General features: G+C 54.3%; 1 protein-coding gene across 1 annotated transcript; it reads right to left on the bottom strand.

Moving 5' to 3' along the window:
• Window positions 1-10,505: 10,505 nt before the first annotated feature.
• Window positions 10,506-12,550, bottom strand: FBLIM1 (filamin binding LIM protein 1; the record flags this gene model as incomplete). Its single annotated transcript, XM_080631010.1, has 7 exons — window positions 10,506-10,619; window positions 10,920-11,037; window positions 11,129-11,307; window positions 11,414-11,583; window positions 11,677-11,788; window positions 11,874-12,007; window positions 12,367-12,550. 7 exons carry the CDS (start codon window positions 12,548-12,550, stop codon window positions 10,506-10,508), a joined length of 1,011 nt encoding a protein of 336 aa, XP_080487136.1.
• Window positions 12,551-15,692: the final 3,142 nt, after the last annotated feature.

Raw genomic sequence — 15,692 nt, 5'->3', positions numbered from 1 at the left:
ATCAAACACCATTTTGATACTGAAGCAACCTGGTGTTTTAGGTGAGGCAGACGGAGCGCACGTTGGTGTGGTTATGGCGCTCCCCCTTCAGAGAAAAGCACTAAAGAAAAATAACAGCAAAACAGCGCAGGAGAAGGGTTCCTTGAGTGGCCTTTGCTTTCATTTCACCTCTGCAGATCTCATGGTGCAGCTTTTTAACTCTATGGGATAACAGGAAAGCTTGAAAGACCATGGTTTCCCCCGCTATGGAGTGGAGGTTTCTATTGCTCACCTGCTTTTTGGCACCAGAAATGTGTTTAGCTTGGAAATGCCACGGGTGCAGCAGTACCAGCTCTTCAGTCCAAAGCAGAGGTGGTAAAGGTTCAGCCCTCACAAGGTAATTTTCCCTCATTTGTCCTAAACTGCCAAAGAAAAGTAATCCCGAGTTCCACAGGATGTGCCAACCTGAAAAATACGGGAACATCCCAAGCAGCCAGCTTCTCAGTCCAGGGTCCCTCCATGCCAGCAAAGGCCTCTGAGGAGCACAAGGCGGATCTCCAAACCAACACATCCCTAATGAGAGAATAAAAGTCATATCCCTGTCCATGGTGGTTTACTTCAAGTTTAGCCAAGGCTTTAGGCACAGGAGCTATTGGCAGTTTTCATAGGACAGCACACACCAGGTTTCCCAGGAGCACTGCATGAAAGCTGGCCTGGACACCTCATACTTGCTCTCTACTCATTTTTTTGTGCCAAAAAAACATAAAGTCAGAGCTGTGCTACAAACCTGCAGCAACCAGGGGGACACTGGCAGGGAATCCTGCATTTCCCACATGGTGTTGCTCCAGCTTAGCCGGGCAGGGCCTCTCTGTGGTCAGCCAGAGGCAGCCACGCGACACCAATGCCAATATTCTCATTACAGGAGGCTAACAAGAAGGTGCCGATACCCAACACTCCCAATGCACTAATGACTCTGTGCCTTGAAGTCACTTGTGACCTCGGGAAGACCAGCACTGGGTGCTTTTTACATCACCACAAAAGGAACTGTACCCAGTAAGGAAGCATCGGCCTTCTTCATAAAATCCCATGATGGTTTGTGTTGGAAGGGACCTTAAAGCTCCTCCAGCTCCAACCCCTGCCACGGGCAGGGACCCCTTCCACTGGAGCAGCTTGCTCCAAGCCCCTGTGTCCAACCTGGCCTTGAACACTGCCAGGGATGGGGCAGCCACAGCTTCTCTGGGCACCCTGTGCCAGCGCCTCAGCACCCTCACAGGGAGGAACTTCTTTCTTGTATCTAACCTGATAGATCTTCTTGTGAGCCAGCACGGCTTTGAGGAATCAAGTAATAAACCAGCAGCATCTTTACAGGCACAAGTTCAAGGGGGAAAAAAAGTATAACACAAGGGGACACTGATCTCCACCAACACAACTTAGGCTGTTGCAATGCTCCTTCTGCCATTTGCTTTAGCAAAATTGGGAGTAATACGCTACCGCATGTAAGTCTGTTCATTGTAGGGAAAGGGGCCCCACAGTTTTACTCCCTGGAGGCAACTGTTCTCCCCACCCCTTTTGTGTGTATTTTTTTTAACGTGCCACACAGCAGCACAATGCTGACAACTGCATTGTATGTTTTCTGCCTAGGCAGCAGTTCAGGAGCACACAGCTCGGGAAGGGGGTTTTTGAAAGGGGAAAGGGGGAGGGAGCTGTCTTCGCTGTACTGATTGAATTGCACGCCTGGCTCTTCTATGTGACCATGGGGAAGAGGACAAGACTTTAAGGTTTAAAAACCTTTGAGCTTTGAACATCAAAAAGGGTCTTCTCTGAGATACAGTGGAGCTTAGAGTAAAAGCTACCACAGGCAGGAAAAAACAATATATATAAGTCACCAGGGTTTCTTCTCTGGCATTGGAAGTGACCCCAGAATACAGCTCGTCAGTCCTCACTGCTGTTAATCTCCATGTTTCCACACCTGACAATGCAGAGATACCAGCTCTGAAGAAGGAAAATGGAGGAGGGAAGGGTATGAAAAGCTGGATTGTCCCTTTTCCACCTGCCAGGAGCAGCTCGATGGAGTGTCAGTGGCACCGCTCCACAGAGCAGCAACCAGAGCACGTTACCAGCCTCCACGAATGAAGCTGCTGGTTCATGCCCCCCCCACACGCATTACACACAGGACTGACAAACACAGCTTCCTTTAACAATGAGGATGACTAATCCACAGCACTTTATTTATTTATTTTTGGTTAAGGCCACAAGGCAGGGCTTTTTTTCCACAAAGCCTTTGCTTTCGTGAATTAGTAAGCAGTGGGAAGGGGAAGCCCTGGGACCTACTCGTGCTATGCAGACAGAAGTAACCACAGAAACATTGTGGGTTTCTGTGGCCCGTGTACAACACACACACAACCAGAGCACCATGCTTTTCGCTCCTCGGCAAGGCCAGCTCCCACTGCCCAGGAGGCCCTGAGATCACTGCGTGTTTGTAATACTTACAAAGGTGTGGAGAGGGGTTACACAAACAATCCCGTGTTTCCCTGGAAAGGAAGAAAAAAGGGAAAAAAGTAAGGCGTAAGACAAGCTTCCACCCATAACATTGCAACGTTCCCCTGTGCTACCTGGGTCAGAGAAGGGATGTGCTGGAGAAAAAGTGGTGTGCAGGGTTCTGTCATGGAAGCAGAGCATCTGCATTAGCTCGGTGGGGCCAGTCCCCCAAGCAGGGTTGCTCTGGCTCACAGGGTGCATTAGCCCTAGCAGCCAGCTTCAATGCAGAGCTGTGGTCAAACCACAGCAGAGCCAGCACTGAAGGAGGTCGCCTGGGGACTGCAAAAAGGTAACGAATTAAAACAATATAAAAAAGGGGAGGGAACAATCTATAAGCAGATGTTTACGGACGAGCAGGCAGGTCTACAGCTTTGCCCTGGCAAGCTGCAGAGCTGTCTGCACGGAGCAGGCAGAGAAATCCCAGCCCAGTTCCCGGGGTGCAGCAAAACAATCTGCATCTACAGAGAACACTGAACAGATTTGGGCTACAGCTTTTAGCCAGCCCCGCTCACCACCCCACCACCCCCCTTCGGCTCTGCAGCCCTAAACCCCACCGAATCTGTCATCTTTTTAAGCACTCAGAAGCAGAGATTTGCCACCAGAGTGATTTCTGGTGGTGGCACCCTTAAATACTTACCCACCTCACAGCCAAGGGCTGTGAAATCTTACAATTCGGGAGTGTTTGCAAATGATTTTGAAAGCCTTCCAAGGAAGGTGCTGTAGGATTGTAAATCCTCCCCATTATTAATAAAATGGAGCTGTTGTTCCAACTCTAATCAAGACTTGTCTCCAGCTGGGCCATTTAAAAATGCAATTGAAAACACACACACAAAAAAATCCCCCACGATCATGAGGAAGCTTCAAGGAAAAAAAATAATCATCAGTGAAAGAGCTGTTCTTTAAGGGGAAAGGAGGAGAAACCAAAAAATAATGACCCTGCTATCTGAAATGAATTCCAAGCAGGAGCACGGCGGGGCGGGGGGGTGTTTGCCGCCCTCCCACCGCTTGGGAAAGGTCACTTCTGCCATCGGTGCCCTCGCTGCGCCCGATGAAGCGAGCAGCGACCCCATTGCTGTGAGCCAGCCCCATCCATCTCCATCAGGAGACAGCCCTGCTTTTAATTCATTTAGCAAAGGGGGAAGGGGAAAAATAAACTAGAAAACAAATCTATGTGAAGGGGAAAAAAAAAAAAGACAAGAAAAAGAAACAAACCCTTGCAAACACCTCCCTGCACCCTTGTCATGGATGGGGAAATCTAGCGGGGGGAAGAGATGCCAGGGAGAGGTGATGCATCATCATCATCATCTTCATCCTCCTCCTCCTCCGGCAGGGACCACGCCTGCCCGGCGCTGCGGCAAAGGCTCCGCAGTGGGTGCTCCCCTCCCCCGTAGAAGCTTCTGGAATAAGGAGCCGAGGTGGAAAGAGGAGAGAAACCTTTATACCCGCAGAGAGGGGGGGAAGAGAGCGAGCTGCGGAGCGCGTAATAAACGGGAGAGGATTGCACAAGGATGGGGTGTGTGCAGGGGGAAAAGATACATATATATATATATAGATATATATATATATAAATGAAGCCCAGGAGCGGCTCTGCAGCCGGCTCGGCTTTTAAATCAAACCCCAACACAAAGCACACACAAAAAAAGAAGGAATATGGTGGTGTGTGGAGCGGGAGAGGATGGGATAAAGGAGCTGATCCCTCCTCCCGGATCTGCCATTGCACTTGAGCTCATTTGTCCTCTCTTTCTGTCTGATCCGGACTCTTTGATTTGCAGCTTCAGGTTTGGGGTTTCTGTGCAGTTTTTTTCTTTTTCCTTTTTTTTTTTTTTTTTTTTTTTTTTTTAGCTGTGTTTTTTTAATTATTTTAATTAAAAGGGCAAAAAAATCCTCCCCAAATCTCCCAAGGAAAATCTCCATCTCTGTGGAACAAATAAAACATGCAGGCACACTTCCACCACGGACTGTAAAAAAGAGCCGAGTTCCTTCTTGGTTTTTCTTCTTTTTCTTTTTTTGATGGCTTTTTTTCTTTTTCTGCTGCTTTTAGGATGTATTGTAGTAGAAAGCCAATGGAGGAAAACAAAGGTAATATATATATATAAAATCAAACATATATACGGGCCAAAATTAGTGGTTATAGATAATTAAATCACAGTGGTTTAGGTGTGGGGGTTTAGTTGATATTCTGTAATCAGTCCATAGAAAAAAGGGGATTCAGATATATATAGAAATATGTTAGAAATACTTCTGTATGTGTAGAAATAAAAGAGCATAAGCATAGGCCTAAAACTGTTAATTCCAGGTTAAAAACCAGCAGTGGTTTAGGGATGTGGTTTGTAACAAGGAAGGGACAATGTTAAAATGTACCCTGTAACAACACCGGGGGAGTAAAAAGGGAAGGCAACATTAAAAGAAGTATTAAAAGCATACGTGGTACCTTGGCTGCAGCCTCCAACAACGAGCGTTTGGATGTTACCGGGTGTATATATATAGGTATCTAATATATATATTTAGAGTATTACCACGTCTGACCACACGAAGGATATGCTTTTAATTAACGTTATGGCGGGCAGGTTGTCGTTGGGAGCAAGACGAGCGGCGACGGCTTCTTCTTCACCACACGCCTCCGGCTCGGAAGGCACATCCATCTTCGGGTGTTTTGGGGTTGATTCTTGTCTTTTTAAGCACGTTTGGGTATTTTCCATGCCGAGAGGAGAGCGGGAGGTGGCGGCTTGAAGGAGAAAAGCGGTGGAAGAGAATGGAGGCATGGAACTGCCCGCCTCGGGGTGCGTGTGGTGCTGATGGGGAAAGCGCAGGGAACGGGCAATTCTGGGCCAAAAAGCTTCAGGCTATGAGGAAAAATAAGAGATATTTCAAGGGTCGGTGCCGGCGACCTGCGCCGGGGGGGGCTGAGGCCGCATTTCTGGCGGATTTTCGCTTCCTTTTGTCAAGGCGGTGAGGAAAAAGGGGGGGAGGTCGGGTTTCCCCCGCAGCGCTTCCACCGCCCGCCCGGAGGGGATGCGCACATGAGGAGGAGCCCCTCCGCCGAGCTCTTGGCACGGCCGAGGCTCCCGCTCAGCCGCCCCGGCCCCGCTCAGCCGCGCATCTTCCCGTCCTTCCCCCCGCTGCCCGCCCGGCGCCATTTTGTCGCCTCAGCGCCGCTCGCCGCGGCCCCGCCGGGCGGCCATTTTGTGAAGTGGTTCCCGCCGAGGCGCGGGGGAGGCGGCGCTGTGGAGCCGTGAGGGGCAGCCCCGACCCTCGTCGTCCTCCTCCTCCCCCTGTTCGCCCTCAAATACGCTTCTTTTTAGTGTTTATTTCTCTCTCCTTCACAAACGCCGTGCCCTTAAAGCGCCGGTCGCCAAAGCAAGCGTCAGCCTCAGACGAAGCAATCCGGTAAAGGAGATTAAAGTATATTCCCGCGGCTGTGAGGGAAAGTGTGGCCGCACGGAGAATGAAGGGATCTATTTATTTTTAGAAGCCATTCACCCCTCCTCCTCCTCCCTCCGGCATTTTGTCCCAGTGATAAATCTCCGAGCTCAGTAAACGGCCTTGACAAAGGGGATAAACTGGGAAATACCTCCTTTGTTAAATAAAACACCTCATCTACAGGCTCTAATGGGCACTGCGGCAAAACAAAGAGATAATATAAACTGGTATGGGCAAAAAAGGTTCATTTTGGGGAAACAGGGCATGCGGGATGCTGTGGTCGCCTTGGATATGAGGGAAAGATAGGATCTAAAAGGTCAAATCCTTGCATCTATTTTCAGAAAGAGGGGTGGGTTGGGGTTGATCGGGTTTGAAATAACCAGAGCCTGGTAACGTGCGTGCGTAAATGGCTGCATTGATTTAACGTAATGTCATTGAACAGCAACCCACAGCGTGCTTCGAATATAACCTGTGCCGCTGGTGGCTCAGGTGTGCAGGAAAATGGGGGCGAAAGGAGAATCTTGGGGGGTTTTAATATATATATATATCCATCCTGTGTAATGAAGCTGGAGAAATCTGGGGCTTGGGCAGCTCCCAGAGGAATCCCTGCTGGTTTTCCCCCTCTCCCTTAGTCAGCAGGATCAGACAACTTCTCGTTGAAGGAATGTTAGGGTTTTATGTTGTGTCGAGATGTGACAGCGCAGAAAACAGCTCCAAACGCTGGAGGGAAGGACAACGCTGCAGCAAGGTGATGGGAGATGGTTTCCTCTCGTCCGACCAGAAGAAAACCCCATTTTTCCTCCATCTCTGTTTGAAAAACAAACCAATCAGCAGCACTAATTCCTCATCTGTCCATTCCTCCCTCCATCTATCCCTCACTCTCTCCCTCCATCTATCCATCCACCATTCATCCATCTCTCCCTCCCTCCCTCCCTCAATCCCTCCCTCAATCCCTTCATCCACCACCCCTCCATCCCTCCCTCCATCCATCCCTCCTCCCAGCAAAGCCCTGGCAGCTGCTCCAGCCTCACTTTCCCCTCCTGCAGCGTTTCCCTCCAGCTCCTTCCCGGCCCCTTGGAGGCGGTGATGGCAGAGGGAAGGCACGCGAGGAATCCGGCTCATCTCTCCCGTTCTGCGCTTGCATTTCTCACGGCCGACCGGGGGGGATGCTGGGCGAAAAGGCACTTTCCAGCCCGTTTCCCTTTACAGCCTTTGCTTTCCCTGCACCACGCCAAAACCTTTCGCTTGCAAACAAAGCCTGTGAAAAGGCGTCATTTGTAACAAAGCACCGCTTCCACCACTGATTTAAAACCACTACTGTGAGCCTGACAGCTCATCCTGTACTTTAAAAGCTGTTTAAAAATCAGTTCTTTGAGTTGTGAGAGAGACAACCTTTGGAATTTTACGGGCTACGAATTGAGGGGTTCAGTCTGGAGAAGAGAAGGCTCAGGGGGGACCTGATCGCTCCCTACAACTGCCTGAGAGGAGGATGGAGCCAGGAGGGGCTGGGCTCTGCTCCCAAGGAACAAGGGATGGGACAAGAGGAACCGGCCTCAAGCTGCACCAGGGCAGGTTTAGATGGAGCTGAGGACCAAATCCTGCCCCAAAGGGTGCTCAGGCATTGGAACAGGCTGCCCAGGGCAGGGCTGCAGTCACCGTCCCTGCAAGTGTTCACACACCGTGGAGACGAGGCCTCAGTGCCATGGGTTAGGGGTGGCCTTGGCAGTGCTGGGTTAATGGTTGGACTGGATGATCCTAAAGGTCTTTTCCAAGCCGGTTGCTCCTGCGATTCCCAGCTCGCAGCAGGGTACGGCGTTAGATGCCTTCGCTGGGAAAGCCCAGGGAAATCTTATCCCCGGACCGCACCCAGCCTGGAGTGAAGAAATGTTTGCGTTTGCTTCTCGTTGGAGGGCAGCCACGTCCCTCCCCGCTCCCCTGGGCCTGCCAAGAGGGATTGCAAGAAAAGACAGGCTTATTGCAGCAGCCGAGGGAAGGGCAGGGCCGGCCCGTGCGACTCCAACGGTGTAGGATCCTCTTTGCCCTTTTGCACTGCCACTGGAGCAGGACAAGACCTTAGGTGGGTTTTATGCTTATGATGGTCCCTGGGGGGCTCTGCAAGGCTTTGGGGTGCTCCTAAGGCAGAGCAAGAGCTTCATCTTGCTCCATGCATGATTTGCATTTGTTTCAGTCTTTGCCAAGCAAACCTGGGTGCTTGTAAAAGCGCTTGCAACAGGGCACAGAGCCCAAGGACAGGCAGAGCTGTCACAGCAGACCTGGGCTTGCTCAGCAGCAGGATGGGACCCGTCTCCTGCAGCCTCACCCTGCAAAATCTCCTCCATGTGGCTCGGCCAGCACTGGAAATTCCTCGAGGTGCTCCCAGGGGAAAACATGGGGCCGTGCTTTTCAGGCATAGCGACACTCCCTGTGCCTCAACTCGCCGTGCTTCTCCCCTTACCCGAGAAGAAAATGGCTTAAGTCAGTCTATTTTCCTCTTGCCTCCATGTCCATCCATCCCTGTCCCTTCTTCTCCTCCTTTCCTGGAGAATATGCCAAATCTGACCACTTCTCTGTCCCTTTGCCACGCTGCCAAGCTCTCCAGTGTGACGCCTTACAGAAGTTGCCCTTCTCTTGCCCTCCAGCAACTTCTGTAATGCTTCATGTCAACAAAAACCATTCCCTGCCTACCTCTGACCAGAAACTGCCGCAGTCCCGGCGCTAACAGCCCATCCTGGCTTGCTCTGCGGGAGAAACACCCAACCCTTCCCACCATTAGCCCTGCAGAGGGGTAGCGTAGCTCGCTGAGCACCCAAGGGTGCTGTGCAGAGGGGTTAAGCTAGCGTGCAATGTGGTAACTCGTCCAAAACACCTTTCAGCATCAGCGTTTCCATCCTCCCCCAACATTGATTGGACGATCACCCACATTGCAAAGAAGGGAGCAGCCCTTTGCTCTCTGGGGCTCCCCTTCCCCACACTCTTTACCCACCGCTGAGTCTTCCCACTTCTTTTTACTGTTTTAGCATCATTTGGTGCCTGGTTTTCCCCACAGGGCAAGAGGCTTTGGAAAGTGAGAGCTGACTTGGAGCATGGGACACGCCAGAGTCAAAGCCACCTACTTACGTGACCGGGACAGACCGCAGCTGTGCATTAACATCCTAGTTATAATAATAACTTTATAGTGAGCTATGACCCGATTGATGGGCTGCAGACTCACAATAGCAAACACTGAGTAATTGGCTTTGTAGCTGGGGAACAGTCAGCAGGAAATAGTTGCGGGTTGATGTGATTAATCAACCGGTGCTTACATTAATGATACATTAACCCTTTCATTCGTAAATATAGAGCACGCTACAGAGACATCATATGTGACCTAGAAATGTATGGTGGCTGCTTCGGTTGGTTTTAGCCCTTTTTTTGAATCAGGGAATGTGTTAACCATCACCTCAGATGGTCCTTCTATTTTCTCCTCTTGATTTCGTAGACCCAAAGGTTTGGGTTGGAAGGGGCCTTAAAGATCATCCGGTTCCAACGTTTTTAAGCACTTTCAGTTAAAAAGAAAACACTTTTTCCAGCTGGTTTGCAACACCCTCACAAACAAAACCCTGGTGGCATCGGTTGCACAGATGCTGGGCATGCTTATAAATAGTTTAATTTCTGCTGGTTCGGAGCTTGGACTGAGAGAAGATCAAAACCCGCCTGATGGCAGAGCGATCCTATCTCGGATAACGTGCCGAAACGGGAACTGGTGGTCTTCCCCAGGATCGCAGCGCTGTCGGATGCAGCACAGAACGTTTAGCTGCAGTTTTTTCCTGCCTGATGGAGGAATTTGTGCTCCGGCTGCCCTCTGCCGACCCGGTTGAGGTGGAGCCCACACAGCGCAGGCTGTCAGCGAGAAAAACCCCAAACCAGCCACAGCCACCAAACCCCCTTTCCTCACCCCCACCCCCACCATAAAACCCTGAATCTTGCCCCAAAAAACGACCCTCTGCTCTCTCCAGGTGACAGCAGCATCGCTGCACCCCAAACCCAGCCGTGTTCTCCCTCCGAGAGACCCAACTCTTGCCACGCCTCTAAAAACTCTAAAATGTCCTTTTTTCCTTCTTTCTAAACGTGCATGTTATGGGTTTGGAATGCAGGGTGGAGGAGAGAAACGAGGGGGTTTAAACTCGGGGTTTTATTTAACTGCAACGAACTAAATCAGTACCCGCTCTGCATCACCGCAGAGAGAAATGCTTAACTGAAACCCCAAGGACGCTCAAGAAGAAAGAAGAAAAAACACCCAAGAAACCAAACTGGCCTCGGAAAAGGAGTTTAAAAAAAGAAATGGGTGAATAAACCCTCAGCTCCTCAGTCCCTGAGGCTTTGCCAGGGCTTTTTATGTCCATAACGAGCACAGAGACACCGCATCTGCGCTTCCCCGGGCCAGCCCAGCGAGTCAGGGGCCCGGGTGCATTTTGGTGATGAAAACCCCAGTCCTGCAGCTATTTTGGGGTGCAGTGGACACCCGGATCCTAGTGGATGCGCCCCATTTGGGGTCCGGTGCTGGAAGATGGAGTTTGAACCACGGGGTTTTAGCAGGACGATTCGCTTCGCCAGCGGATATGGCAGGACTTGCAGAGGAGGTGGTTGTCCAGGGGATAGCACCCGTCCTCTGTCAGCTCTGGTGACAGGGGTGTCCTGCAGCTCTGGGGGTGAGAGGGAAAAGGGAGGACACATGTTAGGGGTCCCGTGCCATGTTGCATCCTACCAAACCCACCAGCGCTTGGACTAAGCAGCAGACTGCATGAAAACTGGGAAAAGCTGAAGTTCTCCTGGCTGAACACATTGTCCTTTTCACCAGATCCATTTGTCTCCCCATCACCACCACCACCACCACTTGCAGGATAAACTGATGGCACCCGGGGTGCTGCAAACCCCTTGGCTGTGCTTTACAAAGGCTCAGAGCCAATTCCTTGTGCTTCTGGGGGGCACCGTCAGGGCCGTACCTCACAGCAGTAGCAGCTCTCGTGGAAGCTGCGTCCCAGGCACTCGATCTTGTAGGTGTCCTTGCCCTCGTGGGGGATGATGGGGCGCTCACAAGCACTGCAGACCGCAGCGTATTTCCTGGTGAGAGCAAACGGGAGCGGCGTGAGCGCTGTGGGGTGATGGGGACAAGCTGAATGGCACCAGCACTGCCATGTTCCTGCTCCCCAACCTGTAGAAGTCGGCCACGCAGTACACCTCGTCCTGCTCATCCACAGCGAAGCTCTCAGCCCCGATGGCCCGGCCACAGGCAGCACAGGAGAAGCAGTCAGGATGGAAGCCTTTGCCCAGGGCACGGACGATGCGCTCTGTGATCAGCCCCTGGCACTTGGCGCATTTCTCCAGTGTGGCCTGGGTTGTAGGGGTGACACCGTGAGACCCCAGCTCCCACCCGCAGGGACCGCATCTCCTGCTGCCGCCCTGAGGGTGCTGGTTGTCCCCATGGGAGGACAGGTACCTGGTAGCAGGCATCGCACATGGGGCGCCCATCCTTTTGGTAGTAGCGCTGCCCAGCCAGGAGCCGAGGGCACGTCCTGCAGGTGAAGCACTCGGCGTGGTACTGCTTCCCCATCGCCTCCACTGTCGGCTCCCGCGGCCCCAGTGCCTTGTGGCAGAAGGCGCAGATGTCTTCAGGAACAAGGGAGAGGGGTTTGGTGCTGCGTGCCTCAGTTTCCCCAACTGAGGACAAGCCCTCACAGTGCAGCTCCATCCCCACCTTACCTCTGGAGCTGTCCCTCTCTGGGTACCCTTTCGCATCCCTCCACTGCGGCTTGCCAGCTTGCTCCTGGCAGAATTTGGGTGGCCTCAATTCGGCAGGGAGGGCGGAAGGGGCCTGGCGAGTGTGGGAAGACAGTGGCACGTCACACTTATGCCCTTGCATGTGGGGAAACTGAGGCAGTGGTGGGACGTGTCCTAACCTGGAGGGTGGCGGGTGCTGCAAGGTCCAGTTGCTGCAGCGCCGGAACCAGTGTCTCTGTGGACAAGGGCTGGGGAGCTTCGGAGAGGACGAGGACTGTTGAGGATGAAGGCACAGGGGCTGCTGGGCAGGTTTCTGTGGCAAAAGCCAGATGTGGTGGATTTAGGGGGCTCCAAGAATGCCCCATTGCAATAACGCCCTGACAGCTTTACAGCAATGCTCACTGCACCGACCTGCCCCAAAAGCAAACGCCACCATGGCCGGAGGGGATAAACACCGCTGATAAGCACCCGATGATGAAGAGCAAACACAGCCTGTTCCCAGCAGCCGGATCCATTCCGGAATGGGTGCAGGGATTTGAGGAATAACCCTCCCCCAAACCCCCCACATCCCCTCCTGCCTGCACACACATCCCTTAATGCAAAGGAGACACAAAGCATCTCCGCACCATCATCCTCCCAGCACCGTTCGTGCCCCCCCCAGCCACCACTCACCCCCATTGGGCAACGCAGGGGGCCGGGGCAGCGGGATCCAGGGGTGATGGGTGCCTGGGACCTTGTCCCCATCTGGCTGCAGCTCCCTTTGGGTTTTCTCCTTGGTGGGCACCTCCCTCCGCGGTGGCACCAGGGTGATGAAGACTGATGAAACCATCCTCTTCTCCGCTTTCCCCGGCAGCATCGCCGAAAGCACGGACGGGCCGGACCTGGGTTCGGTTTTAGGGGAAAATGAGAGAGCAAAACCTGTGGGCACACCGGGAGCTCCCGAGGCCCTGCTGCCCTTCAGCCTCAGCCCGCCTCCCTCCTCGCCTTCCCGGAAAGGGAGAAGGAGCGAGTGTCCCCGTCCCACGTCACGGCAATAAACAGCCTCGTGCCTGGGAGGACACAGGGTAAAGGATCCCGGTGAAGCAGCAGCTGAAATCTCCCATTTTCATGCCCTTGTGGCCAAACCCTGCCTGTTTGCAAGCGTTTTAATCCCCTTTATTCCATCTTTTTGCCCTCACTTCGGATTAAGCTCCTGGTAAACAGCAGAAAAAATCTCACTTTTCCTCTTAAAAATGGGGTTGCAATAGGATCTCCTTTTGCAAACCCTTTTTGGGAGTGTTCCCATGTCCCCAGTTTCCCATTCCCTCCCTGCTTACCCCCATTTCCCTGCTAATCACTTCCAAGCTCAGGGCATCCCCCCCTTCAGCTTTACGGATGGGGAAACTGAGGCACAATGCTGCACATCACCACATCCCCCATCACCAAAAAGGCCCCCGAGCATTGCCCAGCAGCACAGGCAGGATGCGCCTGATCCCGATAAACCCCATTCAGGCAGGAAAAGCGCTGTTTATTCAGCTTCCCAACGGGAAAAGCAGCTGGGGCGAAGCTTCCCCTTCCCAAACTGGATGGTCGGGAGGAGCAGGGAACCCTGAGGCTTTAGCCAGGAGCTGCAGCAGTGAAGATTCATCCCCGAGGTGGATTGTCAGCCTGCACAGTACCTGTGTGACGAGTTGCCGGGTCTCATTCCCTGCGCAGGGCGGCTCCGCTCCCCCAAACTCCCTCTCACAGGCGCCAGCGCATCCTTTTGGGGGGCGGGCGGTCCCCCTGCGGTGGGTGCAGGGCTTTGGGATGCTCACACCGGTGACTTCAGCCTCTGACTCAAGCAGGGGAAGGGATTAGAAAGGGAACTCAAACCCAGCCCAGGCGGCTTCGCTCCCTCCCTCCCCGCCGGCGAAACCCCAACCGCGCTCCAGCACCGCCGGCCTTGGCCCCGCCGCTCAAACCCTGCCCGCGGGAGCCGGCGCTGCTCCTCCTCCTGCCCAGCAGCGCTGCAGGGGAAAAAGGGGGGGGGGAACAGTAATAATGGTAAAAAAACCCCAAAAAGTAAAAAAACTGATCGCCGGGGCTAATGGGAACCATGTGCTCAGCGCATTCCTCTTTGTGCCGGGGCTGACGGGATCCCGGCAGCCCCATCGCGGCACCCCCGGTTCCCCCCCCAGCCAGAGGCCTTCAGGGTAGTCGAGGCTTGAGAGGTGCAATAATGGGGTGCCCCCCCCCCCATTTTATATGGGGTTCCTTCCCCTGCTCCTTGCACATAGCCCTGTCCTGGTTTGGGATGGGCCACGTTGGGAAGGGCCTTCCCGGTTTCCCGCAAGCATCCTCCCGAAATCTCCTAGGGTGGGAGCCCAGGTGGGGCCGACAGGGATGAGGCCACTTGTGGGGCACCCCGAAATCCCCCCAGAAGTAGAAGGGGACACGGGAATCCTACAAGTGACCCCCAACTCTGTCACCTGCCCTGGGGACCTCTTGGAGAGCACTTTGAGGACACCCAAAGAAGAAAGGACAGAGGGGGGGGGACACAGCCCAGGGTGTCCCCTGGTCCCTTTCTCAAGTGGCCCCACTGTCCCCATGTCCCTTAACCTGGGGTGGCCTTGCAGTCCCCCACAACTCCATCACCCACCGGGTCCCCTCATAGCCCCTTATCCCCTGTATGGCAGTGGCCCCACCATGTGTCCCCCCCCCAACCTGAGACCCCCAGTCCCCTTCCTGGGGGTGGCTCCAGGTTCCCCTGTCCCATCCCAGGACGGCTCCGCAGCCCTTCACCCATTACCTGGGGGGGGTCCCCGTCCCCTACCTGGGGGGTCCCCAACCCCATACCTGGGCTGTCCCCTACCTGTGGGGGTCCTTGGGGGGGGGGTCGCTTGCCCTAAGGTGACCCCACAGCCCCTCGTGGGGGGGGTCCTGTCCCTGTCCCCTACCTGGGATCCGGTGCGGGTCCCTCCGTGCGCTCCGCGGACGCGCCCGGTGCGGCGGGGGCAGCAGGGGGGCAGAGCCGCCCGGCATCACCGCCCCTTCCTCCCTCCTCCTCCTCCTCCTCCTTCCTTCCTCCTCCTCCCGCCTGCCCCACGGCGAGTGGGGCGCCCAATGCACCCTGGGGGTGTTGGGGGGATCCAGGGTTGTACAGGGCACCCTGGGGTGCCCCATAGGTACTTAGGGTGCCCTATGGGACACGGGGTGCCCCATAGGCCCCCCCGACTGCCCCATGCATCCCAGGGTGCTCCATGGGACCTCAGGGTACTTCATGGACCCAAAGGTGCCTTCTGACTGCCTCCTGCACCCCAAGGTGACCCATAGCCCCTCGGGTGCCCCTGTGTGCCCTTGGATGACCCATGTCCCCATCCCCACTCCCGGTTGTCCTATGGATGCCCCCCCCGCTTGCCCCAGGCCCTTTCAGGTTGCCCCGTACAGCACTGGATGCTCCCAACACCCCCAGGGTGCCCCATGAACCACCCCATATACCCCCAGGATGCCCCATGTGCCCCCTGTATCCCTAGGATACCCCATAGATCCCTATACAGCCCCACGTGTCCCACCATGCCCCCTTATGCCCCCAGGGTGCTTAGAACACACACCCCCCCCACCTCTCTGCACCCGTCTCTGGCACGGTGGGGCCTCAGCTCACTCTGCCCATGGATTTTGCTGGAAAAACCTTTATTTCCCGAGGTTTACAAGCCCTTGGAGGCCCCTGAACTGCCACGGTGTGGCCCTGCAGCCACCAGGGCCGGGGCATCCATCAGCATCCCAGAGCCACAGTGGGACCAGCGAGCAAATCCCCAGCAGTGCCACAACCTCATGGGATCCCCCCAAAACCAGGGGATACCGGACTCTCCCCCTGACCTCCCCCACCCTGTGGGATGGGGTCCAGCACCTTCCAGGAGCCCTTCTTCCTTTGTCCCCATGGGGGATCTGTGATAGGGAGGATTTGGGGGGTGGAAGTGTTTTGGGGAGCCAGGCAAAGCCACTTTGAGTCTCTGATGCCCAGTTACACCCTATGTCCA

This window comes from Psittacula echo, assembly GCF_963264785.1.
Source record: "Psittacula echo genome assembly, chromosome: 17".
In the NCBI taxonomy this organism is placed as follows: domain Eukaryota; kingdom Metazoa; phylum Chordata; class Aves; order Psittaciformes; family Psittacidae; genus Psittacula; species Psittacula echo.
Note: the sequence above shows the minus strand (reverse complement) of the source record. Positions and strands in the feature narration are given on the sequence as shown.